Source organism: Hypomesus nipponensis, chromosome 14, assembly GCF_054491055.1.
Source record: "Hypomesus nipponensis isolate SF chromosome 14, ASM5449105v1, whole genome shotgun sequence".
In the NCBI taxonomy this organism is placed as follows: Eukaryota; Metazoa; Chordata; class Actinopteri; order Osmeriformes; family Osmeridae; genus Hypomesus; species Hypomesus nipponensis.
In genome coordinates this window covers 17,001,671-17,025,656 of record NC_140374.1, presented here as the reverse complement: position 1 = coordinate 17,025,656, position 23,986 = coordinate 17,001,671, and the positions used below count along the sequence as shown (strand labels likewise).

The window sequence follows — 23,986 nt, the reverse complement described above, 5'->3', positions numbered from 1 at the left end:
TATTACTGTTGCTCTTGTAATGTGATAAAAAAGAACAATCCTTTGGAGTTGATTTGCACGCACACATACAGCACACCTATATTTATATTGTCTTGATTCTTAAGGTTGTTGGAAGTCAAACTTTAAAAGATGCGGGAAAACCAGTCAAGGTTGCAGAAAGTGACGTGGATGTAAGTATAAAATACAATCTAGTTTGTAGTTAGCTTTTCACTTTACCATTTTTCTGTGTCTGTGTTCATATTCCCTAAAGGGTGTGCAAAAAATGTGTGACACATCAATACTTAATAAAAAAATAGATTACGCTTCGAAGCGTCCTGTGAGCTATAGTGATTTTTACAGAAGAAAAAAATGGTGTCCCCAATAGACACATAAAAGTGAGTCCATGACTGGACATTTAATTCCTTCAAATTGTATTTGTGTCTGTTCCATGGCAACAGCCCCGTTGTGATGTGTATACCTCCTCTCTATAAAACATATATGAAATATCCATCTGAATTGTTTGTAATGTGAATTGTTCCATTTGATACATTAAGTATGAAAGCCGTGTGAATAACTGAATTATTCTTTAATATAGAGAAGCAGCACTGTCACATTTAAACAATTCATGAGAGTGCTGGTGTTTTTTTTCACTTTTCAATTAATATTTGAAGAGATCAAACAACAATATTACTGCTGAGATGCAACCACAGTTGAATAATTAATCCAAGAGAATAGTAAATGAAACTCTAAAGTATGCTTTAAGAAGAAGCCAACTTCTACAGTTTATGTTTTTAAGTTTTACGAGAACCGATAAAGCTCATTTTATCATCCGTAGTACGATAGGGGTTGATGTCAAGCCCTGTTGCTGGTAATGATATCATAATTAGCATTCTTGAGATTACAGTTTTTCTGTTGTTGCAAACTAGAGATGATGATGAATTGATCCAACCTTTGCCACGATGTCTGCTGTTTTTTAATCAACTGAGCTCAGAGGTTCCAGGACACTTTGACAAAAGGAGGCGTGTGGGATGTTTTCATTTGCATGATGAATTTACTTTGCATAATTGTCAGCTAATCAGACACGAGAGGCTAGGAACACACTGCACACACACACACACACACACACACACACACATGCCATGACTGTCTCTGTAAAACTCCACTACCTCCCTCTGCAGGTGAAACTGAGTCGTTTATGTGAGCAAGACAAGATTCTAAAGGCGTTGGCGACAACAATCAGTTCTCTGAAGGACGATAAGGTAAACTGGATACCCTTCAATATGTCTAAAATTATTTACATATTTTACTGGCACTGTTGAATGTAACTTTTTGCATCATTTGAATTGACAAACTGCTTAAGTACAGTTCGTTCTTAATTCAATTTCAATAAGCAAACATATATATGGTTAAGGAATTGGCGTTGATAGTCAAAGTATAAACTATAACTACAGCAACACTATTGACCTTTTGACCTGTGGCCCCGGGGTTTGTCCAGGACAAGCTGGAGAGTGTGCTGGATGTTTCCCACCAGCAGATGGAGCAGTACCAGGGCCAGCCGACCCACGCTGAGAAGATCGCCTTCCAGCAAAGGTTGCTGCAGGAGGACCTGGTGCACATCAGGGCCGAGGTCTCAGGAGCCTCTACGGTCAGTGTGTGTGTGTGTGTGTGTGTGCGTGTGTGTGTGTGTGTGTGTGTGTGTGTGTGTGCGTGTGCATGAGCTGGAGAGAAGGGGAGTGATACTGAGTGTTTGCAAGTTTGTGCAGTAGGTGTCAGTGAGTGCATGAGTGAATGAGTGTACTAGTGTGTGTTTGTGTGTGCGTGTGTCATGTTGCTGTGCTATGTGTGTGTAGGAGATGGCAAAGGCTTGGGATGAGTACAGCAGGATAGAGAGCTCTGTGGAACAGCTAAGGACGGCTCTGCATGCCCAAATGAACCACAGTGCCACCCCGCAGGTAAGAAACTGTACTGCATGTGGAATGACACATTTGAACAGGTCAGTGCTGCTGTCGATTTTTGGATTGATATAATGTATCCAATTGTGTGTGAGAAGTCGATGAGTGTGTTGGTGTGTAAAAGGCTGTGTCCCTGGCCTCCAGCAGGAGAAAGCGGAAATTAAGCGAGAGTTGTGGAGGATTGAGGATGTGATGGCAGGACTGAGCTCAAGCAAAGCCAACTACAAGGTCACCATCGACTCTGTACAGAACCCTGGTGGGTCACCTGTGTGTGTGTGTGTGTGTGTGTGTGTGTGTGTGCGTGTGTGTGTGTTATATGTGCACAGTTTGTCCTGTGCTCATCCACCTGTGTTTGTCCATTTCCAGAGAGGAAAGTAGTGCCTTTTGTGTCGGACTCTGCAATACCTCCCCAGAGCGTCACGCTCCCCGTGGAGGAGATTCAGCCCCCCCCTCGCAGCTCCCAGCCAAGCCCCGCATCCCACACACTGCCTCACAAAACCGTGCCAAATTGGGTGAGTGTCCATTAAAATATGTTCTTTAAGGCACAGGATGGTTGATAAACTTTTCAGTTTTTCGAGAGCTCCGCCTTTTTGAAGAACTCCTACTTCAAAGGATTCAGTGCATGATTTAAGTGGATAAAACGAGGGTTGCAGAGTGAAGCAGTGTTCAGTGTTCCGAACATTGACTTTCTGTACGGGTGTGACTTTCATAGGCTGAGGATGAGGCTCCGCCCAGACCGCCACTGCCCCAGCTCTACGACTATGAGGACGCACCCCCCGTGGTGCCGCCCCTCCCCAAAGAGGCATCGGCTATCAGACACATGTCGGTACGAGGGCTCAAGCGTCAGTCTGACGAGAGGAAGAGAGACAGGGAGAGCGGCCATGTTACAAACGGGGACTGTAAGGTCAGGTCACTAGGGTGGTGCTACGCAACAGAAAATACAATTGGTCAGCTTCTAGTTGACATGTCAGATAAGATCCATCTAACCACAAGTATCTTAGGATTGCTTCATCATCAGACCACTCACTAAGCATACTGTGACTGTTCCAGGTGGAGTTACGGTCGTACCTGAGTGAACCGGAACTGCCAGGGATGGGTTATACTGGCACTGCTTTTGAGGGTGACCACCATACCCTCCCAAACAGAGGTAGCCTAGCTTAATCCTTCACTGTGCTATGCTAGCCTCAGCCTTACATATCACCTCTATCTTAATGTCAATAAAACTCATTTCCTAGTGTATTTTCAAGTGAAGTCATTATCTGTTTATCTGTAATCATGATTATCTGTAATCATGTTCACTGATGTATGGGAGTAAATGAGGGGCATGCCCTACTGCTAGATGACGTATGCCTCTCTCCCAGGTCTGTCTAGCTCCTCGTCCAGGCTGAACCAGTCCAGTAACATCTCCTCCTACGTGACCCTGAGGAGGGGAGCACCGGGCTCCCTAGGGAGGGTGAGTCACCGGGTAACGCAGACAAACTCAAACACCAAACCAACACCACGGTTACAGAGGATGCACTGTAACAAAGCGTTAGGCTCCCTGTATCTGTAATACCACACTGCTACTCTGTTTGAATTGTAATGAGACCCATTCAGAAAATAGCAACATGTCATCTCTGCTTTTTACTTTCCCCACTTTTTTTTTATTGATTCTTTACGTCTATATCTTCCTCTCTTCCCTTCATCTTCTTCAACTGTCTTCCTTTTTCATCTCATCCCCTAATCCGACCCCAGGAGAGGCCCAGGAGTGCTTTGGAGCGTCTGAATCCCGACTCCCAGCAGGCCCTGCCAGCGAGCAGCAGTCAGCCACGGGGACGTATGAGCGCTGAGGAGCAGCTGGAGCGCATGAAGAAGCACCAGAGAGCGCTGGTGCGAGAGCGGAAGAGGAACCTTAGCCACGGGGACCGCTACTCCAACACGGCCGCCTGCTCCCGGCCAGCTCCCCCCTCCGCCTCTGTCGACCTGGGCCCAGTATGTTACCATCACCCACCTCCCCGCAACAGCAGCAGACATAGGGACTACTGCAACTGCTACGGCCCCGAGCCGCCGTTGTAACTTTAACGGGGTGGTGCTAACATGCTAAACGACTAATGCTAATCCAACCTCTGCTCTCTTCATCCCCTCACTTTCATGTGTAACCAATAGACGTTAACCTTAGCTAATGTGCTGAGGGTGGAACTAGCTGTGGCAAGCTGGGCAATGGAGATATTTTGAGGGATAGTGGTGGGTAATACCTGATTAGAGGTGGAATGTAACTCCAAAGTAAAAGATGCAAGGGTGGTGTCTACCCCGTTGCTAGTGCCACCTCGTGGTGCCTCACTGACACACTTGTGAATGTAGATCTAAAATGAGAGACAGAGATACGCAACAGGCACTGTCTGCTTTCACTCTCTCTATGACCACAGAAGAAAAAACATTATATGTACATTTTTATTTATTTACTGAGGGATATTTTCAGTATACATTTGTACATTTATATTTTGTAGAGATTTGATATATAGACAAATAGATATACATATATGGTATATAAATATACTAGAGAAGGGGGTTGAAACGTGTAGAATGTGTACTCTTTGAATGAAAGGAATTAACAAGACAGGCAGTAGTGATGTTAACGGCACAAATCCTTTTCTTTGGGTGAAATCAAAGTGCCTTTTTTTGGTGATGATCATTCCCATGATTCCATTGTCATACCACGAATCCACTTAAAAATTCACTTTCCTTTGCAATCACAGTTTATTTGGAAAGAATGCTTTGCCACAACAGAATCAAAGATTATGGGAGTATTACCGCATATTGACACTGACATTTTATATGAAATAAATAACTGACTTGGTATTAACTCTAATTATCTAACACTGAGATTGCTGTGATTTCTACTGTTTAATGACCTCCAAGTTCTATCCTTTCCCCATCCTTCCCTTTGTTCCCAACTGTAACTGTCAGCAATATATAGTTCATCAACTACCGCCAGTTACTAATTTAAAGGTAGATTTTCAGAACAGCCATAGGTTGTAGTTTTTTTAGGTCTCATCATGAAAACATTTGAACAGTATCTTCTAGATTGACACTTCCAACAGTCAATTCAATGTTTACATATTGTTTTTACTGAATTACTAAATGATATGATTACAGCCTTATTCATCCACATTAAGTCATTTTTGTTGGACTGTGGCTAACCACTGCTGCATTGTCAGTCATAGAGTCACTCCTGTATTTGAACGTGTCCTATCTTATTTTGCCATCTTAATTGGATGTGAGAGGGCTTGATATTTGTGGGCAAAATGGGCAGAGCCAGCCATTTGAGAAAGATGGGTTACCATTGATTTCACCCATCCAGTTTTTTTCCAGATCAGCAAGAATGACAGGACAGTTTAGGGATGAGGGGACAGTATAAGCTGCTTGGCAGGTGAGTGCATGATGAAACAGATAGCTAATCAATACATTCTGTAAAATCCAGGAGAAGTGCACTACTCCTTCACAAGACATGTTCTTTTCTAATGTAGAGATCTGCACCCGAGAATAAAACAGTTTTGCTTCTGAATCCCTTCTGGCTGTGTTTTTCCAGTTTGCGGGCGGTTGATGAATATGTATGCATGCTTCCTCTATCCCTTGTGGTGTGTGGGTTTACCTCTGTCCAATGAGCACAACAATGCATGTGTTGCATCTTCTCCCTAAAGCATGAGGATACACAGACCTGTCACACATTGGTGTTGGAATGATGCATGCATAGGTTTGATGCCTGGAAGTCTTCCATTAAGCACATTTACAATGCAGTCCATAAGTATTTGGATAATGACATAATTGATCTTGTTTTAGCTCTGTTCTTGGCTACATTAGATTGGAAATAAAACAGTGACTATGAGGTTAAACGACAGACTGTCAGTGTTAAATTGAAAGTTTATGTCAACAAACCATGAACAATTATCTTTATACATGATCTCATTTAAAGGATACGAAGGGTAAATGTTAAGTCTGACTTTTTGGGTCCCCTAAAATGAATTAAATATGAAAATGTAAATTTCTGGGTGTACATAACCCTTCAATGAAAGCCAACAGTCTTTCCTCCTCCTATTTGATGTTTCATTTCAATCCAATCCATTGCTCACTGTATATAATACACATGTACAATTTAAGGTTTTCTGTTTTTTAAGTCAACCAATGACAAGAAATGGTATGTGACAACTTTTTGTGTATTATAAAATTCTCTTTAAGTATGTAAGTATATTTATGCTGATTTAGTACCACATAAATCACAGGTAAACACTGTAAATCCTGTTTTATCATAAAACATAAAAACGCAGTAGGTACCAGATTAAGTGTTTGTCTCCCCCTGGTGGAGGTAAGACTCAGTGGAGCGCTTTGATTTACAGCAACAGCAGCAAAGGATCAAGACTCCGTTGGAGGAGAGGCAGCGGGCCGAGGGCCAGAGTGATGAGGGGAGTGCAGTGCCAAAGGAAAGGGAGAAGCTCCAGTTAGACGAGTGGATGACCGTGATAGCCAAGCCCATGAGAGAGATGGACCTGGACCCTCTTGATTATGACTTGGACATCAGCCGTGAGGTGCGCCGGTTATTTGACCATTAGTAATGAAGCAGTGAAAACCTACTGTTTTTAAGCAACTGAGGTCCACCTCCATCTAGTGATATCTCATGATGAATGGCTGTGTGCACAGACAGTGTCTTTGGAAAGGACTCTTTTACAGTTTACAAATGTTATAAACCTACTTAAAAATGTCTGTATCTTTTGCCATATATCTACCAATAGCCTATTACCCCAAATAACTTTTTATTTTCTTTTGTAATGTATATAAACTTATTTAATGCTCAATTAAGATTCTTTGGTTGTCTATCCTTCACTATTGGCCTGTCCTGGTAGCTGTCCAAGCCCCAGAAGGTCCCTATCCCGGAGCGCTACGTAGAGTCTGACCCCGATGAGCCTCTGAGCCAGGAGGAGATAGACCAACGGTCACGCAGAGCAGATCGCATCAAAAACATCCTGGCCAAATCCAGGTAACTTCTGGCATCAATGTACAAAACTTGAACCTTGGCCATTTTCTATGGAAGCATCAATAGCATCCATTAAAGTGTGTATGGGGTAACCAATATGTTCAGGCCATTTTAGAATATCTTTGTAGAATGAGCAATAATTCATCGGTTTTCACAGCTTCTTTGCTTCTTCAGTAGTAGTAATTTCAATGTCATCATGCTTTAGGAGGATTGAAGCATTATTCAAATGAGTAAGGGTTCCAACAAATTTGAGCACCTCTGTATGTCCCTAGGGACTATAGCGTTGTTCTTATTGTGTAAAAACGTAACCAAGCGCAAACCCAAAGTAGTTCAGAAACCAACTGGAACTGACTGTGCTGTCTACGTGTGTTGGGGTCAGTGTCCAGCATATGCCACCATCTGGGGCGGGCGTCTCGCTGGACTTCACCGACCTGGACTCGGCCCTACAGCAGCAGGAGAGGATCATGAGTGTGTCCCATGCCCTGGCCTCCGAGGCTTCGCGCAAAAGCAAGGAAGTCACAGGTTAGCCATGGGTCCCCAACGCATGAACGTCTTGGTTACACACATGCACACGCTCATTTCCCACCATAGACACACCTCTTCCATCCCCATTGCATTGAATGTAACTTTAAAAAAAAGTATGATTCCTCCAGTAGAGTTTGCAGACTGGTTCTGCCATATTTGATGTGTTACATTGGGTAAAGTGGCACCTTTCTACAGTATCCCTGAAATGCACTCATTGTTCCTGGTTGTGCAGATAACCAGTTGGTGTTGAGATGGTGAACTGGTCTAGTCAAGGTATACTGCTCTTTAGGGTGACATGGGTTCGAGGTGTTGTGTAGCTAAAGCTTGTTATTTATGTGGTGTGGTGTGGTAAAGCTTGTTATTTCTGTGGTGTGTGTGTGTGTGTGTGTGTGTGTGTGTGAGGTATAGCTAAAGCTTGTAATGTAAGCCGCATTAGGTTCTTCTATGCTGTTGTCAATGGCTGTATCTATTGATTTAAGTGGCTGCTTTGCCAAAATTGTGTTGGGTTTTGTGGAAAACTGGTTTATTTAGTTCATTAAGAAACTCTATGGATTTGACGTTTCAGAAATAGAAACGTATACATATTTATTTCATTCTCATGTGTTTGTTTTGCTTCTATTTCAGCCAAGGCCGTGTCTGAACTTTAACATCTGGGATTTGACCTCCAGAAGACTGTTGGCGTTGAAGGGAAAACCATCTTACACTAAACAATTTCAGCAATAAGAGTAATTTCTAAAGTTATAAAATATTTGATATTGTTTAATTCAATTAAGAGTTTCTATGTTTTTGCACTATCATTGCATGTAGTGTCTTTTACAATTGTAGTGAAGAGCTATTGAATACCAGACATTGCTTGGCTGTGTTTCAATGGCTGTGTTGCAATGTAGTCTTTATTTCACAAATGAGAACTAAAAGCAATAATATTTTTTAAACAGTAGACTGAAACATCTATATGGAATGAATGAGTGAATCATATTTATTGTAACTATAATAAATTATAATTTTGCAACTAATTATATTTTTGTTGTTGCACAGCACTGCCATCTAAAGCTTTCAATAAATCAACATCTTTATGTGTATATTATTCAAAATAAAATTTGTATTGTCTCTGAATCTTTTAAGAATATTCACTGTGTCATTGACTGCATCTAAAATGTCAGAATATAACTGCATGTTGGTCTACATGCTAGAAGTGAGGATGAGTGTTGAGTGGTAATCCTGGTGATTTTAGGATTTTATTATCTGTATTTACTGTTGGTCTATTCCAGGTCTTGCAAATCCAATTAGGATTTTTTTTTTTTCAATTCCATGACCTGTGATATGAATACTTTTACTTGAATATGTATATTCTTCATGGAACGTCCTCTCAAACGACTTACTTCTCAAATAAGTATTTACTACCATGCCTTATTCTGTGCCAACAAATGTATTTGACATCAGACAATCAGGCATTGTGATTTCACACTGGTAACAAATGATTAATGATATAATGATGACCATTTTCATTTAGTATAAAATCAAAATTGATTAAGCCCATCCCAGGGTGAACTTGGATTTATTAATAATACATTTGCAGACAATGCATAAGCACATAACATTTATATACTTATGGTTGAACTCAGACTGTAAAATAGCTCCAGTTCTGACCACAGCATTTGGCTGCATGACAATCAGTAGAAGACAGAGCCATTACTAAATGTTTCTGCTTATATAGGAACCGTTAAAACATGAGTTTTACCACTTTACTCCTTAGAATCAAACTGATCGGACTGTTTGTTGGACCAAAGACTACTACCAAAAAATAAATCTTGGGACCACAAACTACTGGTACTCTCCCAGGAGAGTATTCCAAACAAAAAGATTATGTACAAATTGGTGGTTCAAGTTTACAAAAAGAATCAGTCTTCACTCACAAGTCATTATGATGTTTCTCGTCCATTTTTGGACTGTCTCTGGCACTTGACTTGGCCTGGTTTGTCACTCTGCCCTCTGGTATCTGTAGTGTTGAGTCCTGGGGTTCCTGTGGTTCTGACTCAGGGCTCCCTGGGCTATTGGGACTAGCTGCTTTCTCTGATTCTACTGCTGTGCTGCTGTCTGAGGGTGGTGAAGGAAGGGGCTCAGGCTATTGAGAAAGAGAGACAGATTATTGTCCACAATAAGAAGACAGTAACTAATCTGAATGTAGAATGTGTTATAGCCTTGGGTGCATGTTTAGAGAGTTATTGTAGAGGTCATAAACATGTAAATGTCTGTTGAACGTAACATTTGGAGACACCTCGAGTGATCTGTCGACATAAAAGTGCATTATCGCTATTTGACAATGCTGTATTTAAAAAAAAGTAAGTAAATGGTGTGCCCTCACCTCACTGAAGCCCAGGCCACAGTGTCGACGGTCTCTCCCAGACAGCTTCCCGTCCAAACCCTGCTGGTACTGCAGCTCTAACTCAGAGTTCATCCTCTTGTCCTCCACGCCTGCAGAGGCAAAACTAGTCACCCGCCAGACACATATACCCAACACAGTGCTATCCATCAGGTGATAGATAGACCTGTATTGGATATTGTGAGAGGGTACCCCCAGTTATTAAGGTTATATTATCGTATGGATGCACACTTAAGTGAGTAGACAGCCAACCCCTATATGCATTTGAACAATACAGTCAAACACTCCTTCAATGTCTTAATCTGTACAGTAATAGGGAAAATATCTGGATCTACTTTATGTAAAACATGCTATCATACTAAACTGACATCAAATCAAGCTACCTGAAACAACTCTATAGCTGTCAGCGTAATGGCATGAGCTGTGCCTTGCAAACAACCTGTCATTACATTACATATCCCTACTTTTCTAAAGTCCACTCTGAAGTAAGTTCTGATTCAGTGAGTGTCATATCAGGTTCTACCGATGAAATGTCCTCACCACTGCGGACATGAGACGTCGACTTGTGGTCTCCGATGACCAGGCGTCCAGTATGTTCTTTCTAGAAGAGGAGAGCTGTGTGTTATTTTGTGTTGGCCATTATTACTTAAGTGTCCTCTTTCAGGATAGAATTTAGACATTTTCAACTTGTCCAAAAATGTTGGATGCATCAGAAATCATTTAAAAATCTTTGATCCAGGTCATTGGAATGATGCCTTAAAGATGTACTTAATCATACCATGTTTAATGTTGGTTTAATAAACACTTTTGCTGGAATGGAGTCAAGACATTTGGGGTCATGACTATATTGCTAAGAATACAGATTTAAATACTTTTTTTTTTTTTTTACTGTCAGGGCATTTGGAGTGGTTTAGGACAAATCTCTGGACAGTTCAGGAAGCATCGCTGCTCATACTTAGACTATCTCTGATGGGCACGAGAAACGATGTGGCTTGATCTGGGATTTTGGTCTGAGACCTCCAAATTGTGTTAGACACAGGAAAATCTGAGAAAAGAAACATGGTGTGCACTTTGCATTAGTTTGACAAACCTTGCCAGCACCCATCAACCGCAGAAACTTCTGCTTCCTCTCATTGCTCCCAAGGTCTGCAGCCTCCCACTGAGTGGAGCCAACCTGTAAATGGACCGTAGTTAGTGAGGCTTGTCAGGCAATGTGGAACGCTCAAGTTAAATCTATTTAACGGTGCAACTTCCTAAATTCACAGAGTAAAATTTGTTAGGCTATTGTTTTTAACCTACAGTGGCATGATCGTTCCGTTCCAAAACAGTGTGTTTAAATGACTGTAAATGAGTGTAAATGACTGTAAAAATCGTGATGTTTGACGATCTTAAAATACACGTCTCCAACAACATCTGCAAAACAACAAAAACCCAAATTTGACCACTAATATCATGAATACGAGTTTATACTCGTTAGATAACACTCCTTGTTGACATTTGATTTAATTATCAGAATAATATAAGTGCCTACCCTCACCGTAAATAAATACGAATATTTAACACAGTAAGCTCTACCATAGAGCCATGAGAGATGATTCTACTGCCACTGAAGAGGCTAGTAACGTGCCCCGCTAGTGCTAGCTAGAGAGCGCTAAGGTACATGGTAACTAAACGGTTCGAAGATCAGCAACATACATACATGCATAGCTTATCGTCCACAACATTTTCTAGCTACATCACTGTGGTAAAAAAATTACAACAGTAGCTACCTCATCCGTAGATGCAGGTCTCTTTGTCCCATGCCTATTCTCTGTTGAACTCATTTTAAAACACGGGTTAGCTAAGTGTTCTTCAATGTAGCAACTAACATCACAGGGTCGTCAACAACAGCTAGCAAGTAGTTAGTGCCAGTAATGTTGTTGTAAATCGTCACGTCCGGTTGTGATTGCACAGTTCCACTTTCACAATAAAGGTTCTCAGAATAATGTCCTCTGAATGAATTCTAAATTCAAAACGTAGAAATTAAGGTGAGATGGGCCATGTGATTATGAATAACATTTTGAAGTAAGAACGTCGTAACAAGAAGGTTTGAGGTTAATATTATATTGACAACTAAAAGCATAATTGGTTTATTCAATCTTATTTGTTTAAAATTGATAAGGTATTGGAGACATTTGTTAACTTCTGGTGACTCTTTACCACATGGTGGCGCAAGAGACATAAATTCAATGAATAACCCCTTCCGTCCAACCCGTTGAACGCTATATGCTGAGCCAATGGCTCTGGTTATAGGGTTACCCCGATACGTTTCAAATCTCAACACATAATATAGCACAAACATCCTTATAAACAATACGCAATCGTTCCTAAATTACGAAAGAGCGAAAGAGAGCATTTTCACTGGCGAAAAACCTATTTGCCAAATGTCAGATTAAAGTTGAAAACCAAATATAATTTGATTAAATGGTTAGCGTCACAGTATCCTAATGTATTTTACACTTGACAAATTGTGCAAATTAAAAAATATATTTTTTTATTATTTCATTATGCCAAATAGACCTAACCTACAGATTAAGATAACGTCTGGAAACGTGTACCTTACTTACGTTAATTTAGTAGGCTGTATGAAAGAACTACAAAATAAATTACTATCCTGTAATTTAAATAGCTCAGGTCAATTTGGAATTGTAAAATTATCAAACGCATGCTATTTCGACAGTATTGTGTAAAGAAAAAACATTTGCCTAGGCCTTAAACGGTGTAATTTTGATTCAAATCCAATCAATAATTTTTTTGGTCTAAACAGTTTAATTCTCCCATTGTAAAGATATATACATAATGACATACTAAATGTAAACATCAGCAATTGTGTATAAGTTCCAAGAACGAAATATGAGGCCAAACTAAAGAAGTCGCAGAAGCCGCAATCTTTATTTGGTTGGGATTTCTATTTAAGCCTAACCAATTAAGGAATCACAGAATATCACTGGCCTTTCAGTGTATGGCCGCTCTACATCTTGATGGGGAAGTTCAATGTCATATATAGGCTACTTGACAACACACATATACTGTATTGCTCTCTATTTCTCTCTCTCTCTCTTTCCCTTTCTGTCTTTCTCTCTTTCTCACTCACTCACTCACTCACTCTCTCTCTCTCTCTCTCTCTCTCTCTCTCTCTCTCTCTCTCTCTCTCTCTCTCTCTCTCTCTCTCTCTCTCTCTCTACCTCCTTTCACACACTCTTTCACAACAAGCTTTCATTCTCAGTCTGTACTTTGGGAGGGGTTCTCCTGCGCTCGACTCTCCCTACCCGTACACACTTATCCTTGGACACATTGCTTTCAGCTGTTGTTGTAGGTTGGAAATGCTTAGAACACTTAAGCCATGACTGCTAAAGTTGATTGCCAAGACTGACAACTGAGACCATTGTCTTTTCTTGCTCTGAAAAGGAGAAACCAAGTAGTTATTCCATTTAATTACCAAAACTGCACTTTACGCACGGGAATTTGTAATCTCATGAAATGACTCACAAATCTTCAACAGATAAAGAATATTGACTGATATTGGTAACGTAAAGGGCCATACCCAGACACTGGATGTATCCAGGTAAGATTTGCTTTTTAGCTTTTTATTTTTAAGTTTAAATAATATAGTCAAATCAACATAAAAAATTGTTTGCTAGGTGTTGCCAAACGCTTTTTAAATTGTGTTGTTTGGTTAATTATTTCACCCAAGAAAGTAAAGGTTTTTGACTTTCAGACAACTTGATTTGCGAGTCCCACTATCTACTTTTGGCTACTATGGGGCAATGTCTTGTTTGGCCACATAGTGGTACTATTTATTAAAAGCGACGTGCGCTTTCCTGGCTACCTCAAGTGGGAATGCCAAACCTTAGTTTAGAGTTGGCTCATGGTTTGTGAGAGAGACCGGTGATTGCAAATGTACAAATTAATTTTCATAATGCAACATTTCAAATGAAGTGGAAAATGGAAATATTGTTGTCTGCGGAGCAAGGGGAGTCTTTTTCACAAGTTAAACTTTCTTTCGGGTCACGGAAACCGACCCTTAAAGAATGCGTGAGTCATAAATTAAAATAGACCTAAGACTTCATTCTAAAACTGATCCATTGGAAGACAATACCAGAGAAACAAGACATTGGTACTAGCTGACAACACGGTGCAACACGAAGTAAGTTTTTTTAATTGCAGCCTAACCGGGATATTTCTAACATGTTAAATGTTGCCTATATTTGAGTAGGCTAAATGAGTAAATACGTAAATGAGTTTAGTCAACCTGCACCTTGCATTGGACTATTCCTTACAATATAAAGTGAGTGTAACAGATTTGAAGGGAGGGTAACTTGTTAAAACTAATTCAGAGAGGAATAATACAAGACAAGGTACGAATTGATGTGTTCCTTCAGTTCACAACGAAACGTGTCGTTGTTGAGGTAAATGGGCCAATTCGAATAAAATAGCTTTCCACTACAGTAGCAGAGTGTGTACGTTTTTCTAGGACTGTTGAGTAAAAAGTGAAAGTTTTGTTTGGGGTCATGGTGAGGATTCGTTGTGTGATGTAAAACGACAATTTAGCCCTTACAGGGTATTGTAGGACAAGGCTCACAGAAGATATCTTTTCTGGAATAGGCAGATAAACTCACACGTAAGGGTGTTCCCAAAATTGAGTCGCATTAAAGGTCTCAGATAACGTTCACAGAGGAGCTGCACGCGCGGCGATAACGTCTGCATAGAGTCGCTGCACGCACGAAAGAATGCACGTGCCAGTGTGTGATGTTTAAAAACCACCAAAGAGGAAATGTCGATAATAACAATATCCGGATAATTGCCACACTGACTCTACTTGATGTCTCAATAGTTGACCTTAATGGCATTGAACAGCTCCCAGGTCGCTGTCACAAGTAGCCTAACGATTACCTACGACACTTTTCCTCGAAATAATTGACCTAATCTATTCAACATCTGTTGTTTTACTGTCCATGAGATAGGGCAATTAACAAACAATTAATCCGCGTTCAAACTGTGTCGCACGCTTTCTTTTACTCAGTTTAGTTGACTGACTTAGTTGTCTGACTAAAACCGAGCATTTCAGAGACCATTCCTGTTGTAGGCGAAAGTGTCTGAAAAACAATCCAACGACAAGACTCCTCCACGGGAGTGAAGTTGATCTCGTATGGCATTTTGTTTTGAGCAGGTGCTGTGTGTTGAAGTTCCCTCATAAGGTAAAGTGGCATTAGAGTGTCGTTCACGTCCAAATGGCAGACTTATAAATAGGCTGCCAATTCAGCACATTGTCCCGGGACGGCAGTTATACATGGTTGTGCTATCCACTGTCTGGGAAACCCTATCGCGGCGGTCGGACCTGTAGCTGGGTGCCTAGATTGAGGCTGACAAGTGGTACAACATTACAACTGGTCGTTCTGATCCGTTTACCAGCCGTCACTGAAACGTTCAGTGCACAATGTTCTCCTCATATTTCTGATTTAGCCTACTTCTTGTTCCCATGCCTTGCCTTAACGCAAAGGCTATAGGTTTATTTCAAAATAAAATTGTTGTTTATAAACGCAAGTTCAAGTGGAATTTGTCCATGTTGTTTATGTATTCAAAACATTTTTCATCATGAATAACAATTAGGCAGAACATTTAAACAGTTTCTGCTAAATCAGGGCAACTGTTGAATTCTGTTTGAGATGTTTGATGAGAAACGACTGTATGTATAGACAGTTGTACCCTCGTTTGACACTGCAGAACAATTGGGGACAACAGTTGCAAGAGACCCACGGGTGAAGGTCTTTGACAGCTGAGAAACAGAGAGTGGGGGAGAAGGAAAGGGCCAGAGGGGTAAAAAAATAAATAAAGGACATAGAGACTGGCGTTAAAGAAATACAAATAAAAAATGTTATGGGATAAGAAAGTGGAAACTAGCTCCACAATATCCAATATGTTTTATTACATGTCAGCAGATATATTTTCAAAATCCAATTTGTGATATTATTCAAGGGCAGTTAATTATGTATTTTTTGATAGATTATTGATAGATTTTAATTTAACGGTAAAGCATAATCTTTTGTGTTTAGCTTGGTTTATTGATAAGACTGTATTCAAGACCTAAAAATTTGGCGCATTGGGTAAATGGATCCGGCCTCTTGATTATGTGGCTAGGTGGTCATTCAAACAACGTGCACCATTTATATAGGTTGTACCAAACCCAGAAGTCCTAATTATTTTTTGTTTAGGTCTTTGAAAAGACACCAGCACCCAAATTTGCAATGTGTTGCGCAAACAGAAATTAAAACATTCAGCTGTAAGTATTTCTTCCCATTCTGTAAGTGCACGTTAGCCAGCCTATACTTATCTGCCGTTTTACGGCACACCCAAATTGCAGTCTTGCTGCTGAAACATAAAAGGTTGGAGACAATGTTGAATGAGCACTTTAAATGCAGTGACAGAAGCCTATACGTTTCCTAACCACAATGCAAGTTTTGTAGGAAAGAGGTAGAGGTAGTGGTGGTTGGAAGTGTGTGTGTGTGTATGAGTGTGTGCAGGAAACCTCATATAAACAGATCTACCCATTTACTACCATAACCTTGGAGTCCGAATTTCCCATTTAGCCAAAACGGAATATAGGGCACCCACTTCCATTCTCTCCTTACTTTGTCATTGGCTGTAATGACCTCTCCTTTTTGTAGGCAATACTTACAGCACCTGCTACCCACTATCCAATTATAAGAGACTGAATAGGATCTTACCTGGCGCACCAGTAATAACGAAGACCCAAACTGTGCTTCTGTCTTCCCTTGCCAGATCCACTTAAGAAAGTATGTGTGTGCTCTGTCCTAATCTTCTAACAATGTTCCTACTTTTGCCTGGTTCAAACACACACTTCTCACACCAAAGCCAAATAGATAATTGCTAGTCAGCCCGACTCCAGCTTTAATTAAAAAAATCATTGACTTAAACAATTCATTTGTTTCTGAACACAACCTCCAAATCAACACAATGAGTTCTATCAGAAAGAAAGTGGTTGTTGATCTTGTTTTTAACCTAACAGTTACATACAGTAAATAATATTGAACCAGTTATGAGGAAATATAATTCTAAATTGCTGATACAAGTGTCTAATCTTTATGGTCCTTAAATCACTCATTATTTCCCTCTGTAGTTTTAAGCTCTTGAGGCACTCAAACGCCCCACTAAACCCACTCTGCATCCTCTATTACAAACAGCTTGAATAGGCTGCTGATATTCAGATGCTGTATGCAAAACAGATCTATGTCACATTGTTATGTCCATCTGTGCCCTATCTGGAACTCCCATCATTGTGACTTTCTTAGTGTGGTTTCAAGTGGAAATTTCCGTAAAATACATTGTTTCAGGCTTGAGCTTAATTTATCAGCCTTGACTAAAGTCTAAACCCACAAGGTACAGCCAAGAAGACATCAAGCCCTGGAAAAAAAACGTTCTTTGGATTTGGTCTTGCTTCTGGACTTAATCTGTTGACGTAAATTGCTTTTGCTTGACCAATGGAAGCTTTATCTTTAGGATAGTGGGAGGGGCAAGGTGACCAACAATATTAGACATTCAACCAAAATAAAGCCACTGTTTTGCATTTAAGCAGCAAATACGTTATCTTCTAAACTGGTCTTGATGAATTATAAAATATTTGTCAGCCAGTCAACTCACCATTCTTGTTTTGATCCCTCTATTTTGATATTGTATACGCATCCGAGATTTGCGAGCATGGTACCAGTGAATCCATGTACCAAATTGATTTAACCGTCATTTTTACTTGTGTTAGGTTCCAGAATGGAACATTTTGTTGCAACCTGAGCTAAGCAGGTTACAACACACGCAATGACTACAAAATAGTCCATGAACGGTATGATCAAACAGTCTAAATTTGCGTTGACAAGCAAATCTGAATTTCTGATGGAAAGCTTGCAAAATATGATGGCTCCTGTCAAACTACAGTTTAATGGGATTGAAATGGAAAACAAATCACAACAAAGTAAAACTTTACTTTCTCTGTTCTGTATCAGACAAGAAAAACAACCTACCATCATGAACAAAAGTCTGCCATAGAGTAATGCTGTAAGTTCCCATGTCAAGTAACCAAACACAGTCTAGCTTTTGTTAGACGAGACTCCCACCAATTTCATTTTGTTTATTCAGCACTGTGAATGGATACCAGACATACCTAACAAAGAGTAGAAAAGTGTTGATATTATGTCTGTATGTACTCTATAGTGTTCAGGTAGATATACACCTGAATTATTTAAGTTAACAGTTGAGTACAGTATAGATATGTTATTACTTTTGAAGATACAATGCTGTCTCTACAAAGCAATCATTTGTGGTAAAAAAACACAACAATGATTGCCTAGATTGGGTTTGTGGGTGAAACAAATATGTTCCATTGGTCTGTCTAGATAAACTGTATGCTGTTTGTCTGTAGTGTTATCCATAATTGGAATGGGATTGAACAATTGAAATGTGCTGAAATATTGTGGGGATAGTTGCTGGTTTTGCCTACCATGAAACTCTTATGTTTCTATAACCACCTGACAGAGGTGCTGAAATGGGCACACTCCACCCAGACACAGTCCTATATCCTACTGTGTTTAGGCAGTCAGTACACTGACATGCATACGTATTGTAGATGCACAGAGTAAAGAACTATGTGAAAGAGGATGCTATGTTTTAGAAATGTGAACGTGATGTGTCATATTTCGTTTCCCCCCCCCAGTCCTTCCAAAAACGTGCCTATTTTTTTATACCACAGGGCCACAATACACAATGTGTGAAGTAGAGAGGGAAGGGGACATAGGTGGTTGGGGTGGGCGAGGTCTCCAAAACTGCCGTGTGGCCAGGAAACCAGGGGAAAGGAGGCGCAGGTCCCACCCACTGTGCCCTTTAGCTGAGAGCCGATTGGTTGTTGGCCAGCTGTTGAAGGGTCTATGAGGTTTCCAGAGTGAAGAGAAGTCTTTAATTAAACTGTTGTCATTATGAGGTGGTGGCGAGAGACTTGTACTGTAAAATGACGGTTCTGAGGTGATAAGAGAGAGGTTGAGAGAGAGAGAGAAATAGAGAATCACAGATGCAGGAACACCAGTAGAAAAAATGCATTTAGATTGACATGCCTGAAATCACCTCCATGTGAGGTGCATTGCATCATTATTTGGTGTGACCGGGTATTCCCATGCCTATAGAGATCATGGGACACAGTTCAATGGCCAGGACTAGCTGTATCTAAAACCCCAATTCAATCCAGTACACATGTACAGTTCTATTTAATCCGGATTTCTATTTGTTGCTGAGAGGCATAGTGTTTCAGAGTGAACAAGTTGTGTAGAGTGCCGTTGGCTCAGGTACAGCTGACTGGGCTGGATGTTATGTCAAATCAAACTCGCTCTATACGATGTGAAAGATCCATCTTGGCTTTTGGACATTTCTATTGGAGGTTTCTAGACCCCCCCTTGCCCATTTCTATGACGATGGGGGTAACGGTAGCAGTTTGTGTAGCACCATCTGAAGAGAATCACAGGCATTTCATGGGACCCACCGGTTGTGCTTTTAGCCCTGCTAATGTCAACCTCATGTTAGCAAAGCCTTTTGGAAGTACTAATGCTAAAGTCGTGTTTGTGTTCACTATGCGAAAGGCCTTAAAAGTGGGTCCAGAACCGCTAACAAACTCTTTGTTTGTTTATGAAGGTCTGTCTAGGTTGGGACTTGCAGTGACATCACAATTGGTGTGACAAAAAGAGCCCTTTTTCTCCAGGCTCCCAACTTCTTGGCTTTTTTTGGGAGGGCCTCCTTTCGTAGGAGTGGAAAATTGCCACTTCAGCAGTTTCATTTTCAGGGAACTTACCGTGTCCCCACCCCCCTCCCCCTTTTAATATAGGAAATATTGACTTGCTTGTGATGTCAATTATTATTGCTGGATGCATGCTATAGGAAAACTCCATTTGCTTCACAAAAAAACTGCTGTGAAAAGCAGCTTATGTCATAAAGACTACATTGTGGAAGCTGAGGCCTTTCCTTGTGTTTAAGTGTCACTTGTACTACTTTGTACAATACATTGTTCGCTTCACGTGTGTTTTCCCCATTCATGTGCCGGTCTCAATGCACAATGAACTATGTGCCTATTTGTTCACAGCGCACACAGCAAAAGAGTTAAGCGCCTGCCTTTTGTTTTGAGAGATTTGTGAACAACAGCAGCTTTTGAAGCTGCCATGAATTATTATGAGTTATTCAATGACTCTGTTATGTTGCAATGCACCTCTACAGGATATGTGGTAGGGATTCAGATTAAAGTAATATGAGCTTTTGATAGTCTTCGACAACTAAAATACCAGCACCTTGAAGCACCTCTGCAGTTGCAGGTGATTGACAGCTTGGTTATAATTGTCAGTGGTCTTGACTTGGATGTGTTTGGGTATGGAGAAGGGATCACCCTTTTTGGCAATTATGGTTCAAATCGGAGGAATAGGCTCAGGGACTGTGTGGCGTGTACACAATGTTTGGATGCGTGGGAATGACGAAGGTAGCTAATTGAAATCCGCTGGGATCGATCTATCTCTTTGTTACTGTCTCTTATTGAATCAAACTCTCTCAAAGCTCAACCATTCCTGACTAACCCGTTTAACCTCCCAAAGCCTAGGGGCAAGCTGTCTTGAACATGAGTGGTTAACTTGATTTAGACTGTGGTCAGCACGATAGAGACCTTTCTCTGAAGAGTGAAAGAGAGAAGATAGGGGAAGAAAAAGAGATGTGCAACTAGAACACCTTTTAACATTCTCCTTTTGATGGTTTGAGAAAGACCAGGGTTAGAGCTCACAGAGATTGAGTCCTGAATGTACAACAATTAGTAATTATGTGTACTGTAGCACTGTGAAATGCTCATCCCTCTCTTTTGTGATAAATATTTTTTCAATATCTTTAGTTTACTACTACATCCACCAAAGACCACTTTCTACTTCTTAGCCAACCCCCACCCTCCTTTCCAAAACCTCCCTCTCTTCATACACATTCCATCATATGTTAGATTTGTATTCCTGCTCTAAATCACTTCCCTCTCTAACAGATGAAGCTCACAAGTATTAGCCCTGACAGTCATTTCTCCTGCCTACCCCCAGTGGACTCATTTTGCATTTATGCATGCAGCAATTAATTATGGGCCTTCACTGGCCTTGTAAATTAAAGGACAGAGGCCGCCAGTGTTAATTGACCCTGACAGTTTAAATGGTTGTTGGGGCTGTGGCATAGGTGGTTTATGCTGCAACCTCAGTTCAAGGAAGTAATTGCACATTTCTTAAATCAACATCTACACTGCATTCTTAAAATGTGTATATTTCCAGTTTTTCATTGTGTCAGTGCTTCAACACGATAATGGTTTCCAATGCAGGAATGCTTAGCGTCTTGCAGGAAACTGAAGGAAACTTTGACATCTTTTAGCTTGGTCTTTTCAAAGTATCTCCAGGTTGTTATATCACCGTAGAGAACATTGTGGTCTCTTCTGCCCCTTCATTCCACGGGGTTTCTGAGAATTTTGTCTTGTTGGAGGAGACAAGACATCTTCTCACGATACAGTCTTTTCAGGAGTTCTCAACTCCCTCTCAGGGCCTCCTTTCTTCTCAGTCACGCAGTGACGTGTTTGTGCATACCTCTCTGTCCCAACAAAAGAGGGAGCGATCCTATTCACTGTCTGCCTTTGACATTCACCCCTTGTTTTTATAACGTCGAAGGAAGGTTTGCCGAGTGGAACCTGCTTTGTCTTGAAGAAGCGGAACAATCGTAGCAAGCAGAATGTAATCTCCCGCTAAGTGTACTAAGTGAGGGTGAGGTTGACGCTGATGTGTTGCCGCTTGTCCCTTTTTTACCCTTACCTTGCCGATATTTCATGTGAATGACATCTTTGAGAATAGACTTTGTTGGCGAGAGATCTGTAATGTTCACCTAAGTCTTTTGTATGGCCAACACAAAAGCTTTTCAGTCAACGCAAACACTAGCCCTCCTTGTTGGTGTCATTAGGATGTTATGTGCAGACCACCCTTGCTCTGACCTGATAACACGCAAACCCAAGGCTTAGGTTCATTGATCCCAGGTTAAGGGTATTTACTGGCTCACAGCTCAGTTGAGCTAACTCTGAGGCAGGATCACCCACAGGATCAATTTACTTATTGTCCATAAAAAGTTTTTTTTGTACATGTTAGTCATAGAATCAACCTTCAGAATTGCATGTGGTGTAAGTCTGGCTTGGATGTAACTGTTCTCTTTCTCACTGTCTCTTTTTGTCTCTGTGTTAATTCGCCTCTGTGCTCATCAGGGTTAGGGACAGCTGTGACAACACAACACAGGAAATGTGTCTATAAATGTGTGTCTTGTATGTGCTGGTGCATGCGGAACACCAGGCTCCTTTTTTTCTATTGGATATCGTGTAACTGTATAGTTCTGAAAGTTCAAAAGAATAGCTACTGTGTCCTTTTTACCATAGCCAGTTTTCCACATACAGGTGCACTCCATGCTTACTTGCACAGTAGTCCATGGGCCATGTTACAACTGCTTCTCTCCTTGTCAAGAAAGCCAGGGACAGCCTTATTTTGACCGTACATGTTAACTGGCCAGAACATGGATGAGGATGTGGCAAAGTGTGTGTGTGTCTCTTAGAAAAAAACAGTGAAGGAGAAAGAGGGGGAGAGCGAGAGAGTGCACATGTGAAGGTGTGTGACTGGGCGCATTGAAGGCCGCATGTGTGTTAGCTGTTTCTCTCCTGTGCGCGTGTAAGCATGTGCATGCGTGCACACTCTAGAATGTACGAGTGTGTGTGTCTACGTGTGTTTTTGTGTGTCCTAACTGTCAGCAGAACCTTCCCGCCAGCTGGGCTTGACAGGGACTGGATGGAGTCCACTGGGTCGTAACTCAATGATCCGGTGGATGCACTCCAGAGGAAAAGGGCCGTCTTTGTTATCCCACAGCTCCAAGTCGTTTCTCTGTATATTTTCTTTTTAAGAATTTATAGACCTCAATTAATTAGGTTATCATAGCACAGCCACCAGCCCCCTCCCTCCTCGGCCCCTGATGCACCCACATAACCGTGACCCACCGAGGCATGGTTACACAGATGTGTTTGTTCACTGATGTGAGTGTACCACACCCACGTTTTAGGTGAACATGACCACGCAGGTAGCATGTACACACACACTGCGCACACACACAGTGACACAGAAAAGAAACATTTCCAGCATATTTATGATGCTCAACATTGAGTTGATAAAAAACGTCTAAACCCGTCTGTACAAGGCAGCATCGTTTTCATCCATGCATCCAACAAATTCATATCAACACATCAGCGCAGACATGTCTTTAGTTCAGGTAATACCCATGCCAGGGCTGTGTGTGTGTCTGTGTCTGTGTATGTGATGTGTGTGCGCAGTGTGAAATGCATCTGTCTTTTTGAGAGAGATGTGAGTGTCTGTAGCATGTTCTCCAGCCTCTTCAGTCCTGTGCGGCCAGCTGTCTCTCTGATTACCCAGCGTACTCCAGGTGTTTTGGAGCAGCCAGCTGCAGATGGGTGAGCGGGAGAGGGCGTGGAGAGTGGAAGGAGTGGAGGAGACGAGAGGAGCGGAGAAAGAGAAGGAATAACTGGTTTCGCAGATATCTGGAACGTGTTCAGACGAGCTAGTGAGAGGGGAGTGCAAGTCGCAGAAAAGGGATTTCAACTGTGAGGAGGGTGAAAAGGTGGTGGTGAATCTCTGGTATTTGTAGTTTTACTGAATGACATTCCTTCCTTTTTGGATTTTCGGATATCTGATACCTTTCTGACTAGTTTTTGACAGGGAGACAGACAGATTGTAGTGATAGTTACAAAAAAGGGAACGGTACAAAATGTGAAGCTAGATGAGGGGTTCATTTGCATGGACATTTGAACTATAACCGCTCATTCCAACTCAAACTAACATCTCTTTACACACAATGAGTGAAAGGCACTCTTAGAATTATTCTTGAAGCATACTCGTAAAAAATATGCAACTTCTAGGAATGCAGACCTTTGAGTTGTTTTTTTGAGTTGGCCCTAATTGTGCCCAGAAAAAAAACAAGTTGGTTCTGAGAGAATCATGTTGTTATTAA

General features: G+C 41.1%; 3 protein-coding genes across 17 annotated transcripts in view; 2 read left to right on the top strand and 1 right to left on the bottom strand.

The window, feature by feature from the left end:
• The window catches only part of plekha7a (pleckstrin homology domain containing, family A member 7a), a 58,793-nt gene extending 50,222 nt beyond the window's left edge, over positions 1–8,571 (top strand). For 5 of the 9 annotated variants that reach the window (XM_084672442.1, XM_084672441.1, XM_084672439.1 and 2 more), the window contains 15 exons: positions 105–170; positions 1,158–1,238; positions 1,475–1,624; positions 1,830–1,931; positions 2,076–2,187; positions 2,298–2,443; positions 2,644–2,835; positions 2,982–3,078; positions 3,293–3,384; positions 3,666–3,902; positions 6,305–6,493; positions 6,809–6,942; positions 7,319–7,461; positions 7,697–7,737; positions 8,089–8,571. In XM_084672442.1, the coding sequence (XP_084528568.1) occupies positions 105–170; positions 1,158–1,238; positions 1,475–1,624; positions 1,830–1,931; positions 2,076–2,187; positions 2,298–2,443; positions 2,644–2,835; positions 2,982–3,078; positions 3,293–3,384; positions 3,666–3,902; positions 6,305–6,493; positions 6,809–6,942; positions 7,319–7,461; positions 7,697–7,722 (1,767 nt within the window). In that variant the 3' untranslated portion in view covers positions 7,723–7,737; positions 8,089–8,571. The remainder of the gene's footprint in view (positions 1–104; positions 171–1,157; positions 1,239–1,474; positions 1,625–1,829; positions 1,932–2,075; positions 2,188–2,297; positions 2,444–2,643; positions 2,836–2,981; positions 3,079–3,292; positions 3,385–3,665; positions 3,903–6,304; positions 6,494–6,808; positions 6,943–7,318; positions 7,462–7,696; positions 7,738–8,088) is intronic. The other 4 variants (XM_084672445.1, XM_084672447.1, XM_084672446.1 and 1 more) reach the window with 4 other exon arrangements.
• A 420-nt stretch (positions 8,572–8,991) lies between these two features.
• On the bottom strand, positions 8,992–11,770 carry c14h11orf58 (chromosome 14 C11orf58 homolog). Its single transcript, XM_084672305.1, has 5 exons — positions 11,614–11,770; positions 10,935–11,018; positions 10,385–10,445; positions 9,827–9,936; positions 8,992–9,586 (listed from the first exon to the last, which is right to left on the bottom strand). The coding sequence occupies exons 1-5, from the start codon at positions 11,665–11,667 to the stop codon at positions 9,374–9,376; spliced, it is 522 nt and encodes a 173-aa protein (XP_084528431.1). The 5' UTR covers positions 11,668–11,770; the 3' UTR covers positions 8,992–9,373.
• A 1,321-nt stretch (positions 11,771–13,091) lies between these two features.
• Positions 13,092–23,986, top strand: part of LOC146258842 (transcription factor SOX-6-like) — a 68,736-nt gene continuing 57,841 nt past the window's right edge. For 2 of the 7 annotated variants that reach the window (XM_084671351.1, XM_084671349.1), the window contains exon 1: positions 13,092–13,448. The gene's annotated coding sequence lies outside the window, so the exon portion shown is untranslated. Of the gene's footprint in view, positions 13,449–13,475; positions 14,031–23,303; positions 23,430–23,986 lie in introns of those variants that run through there. The other 5 variants (XM_084671352.1, XM_084671353.1, XM_084671348.1 and 2 more) reach the window with 4 other exon arrangements.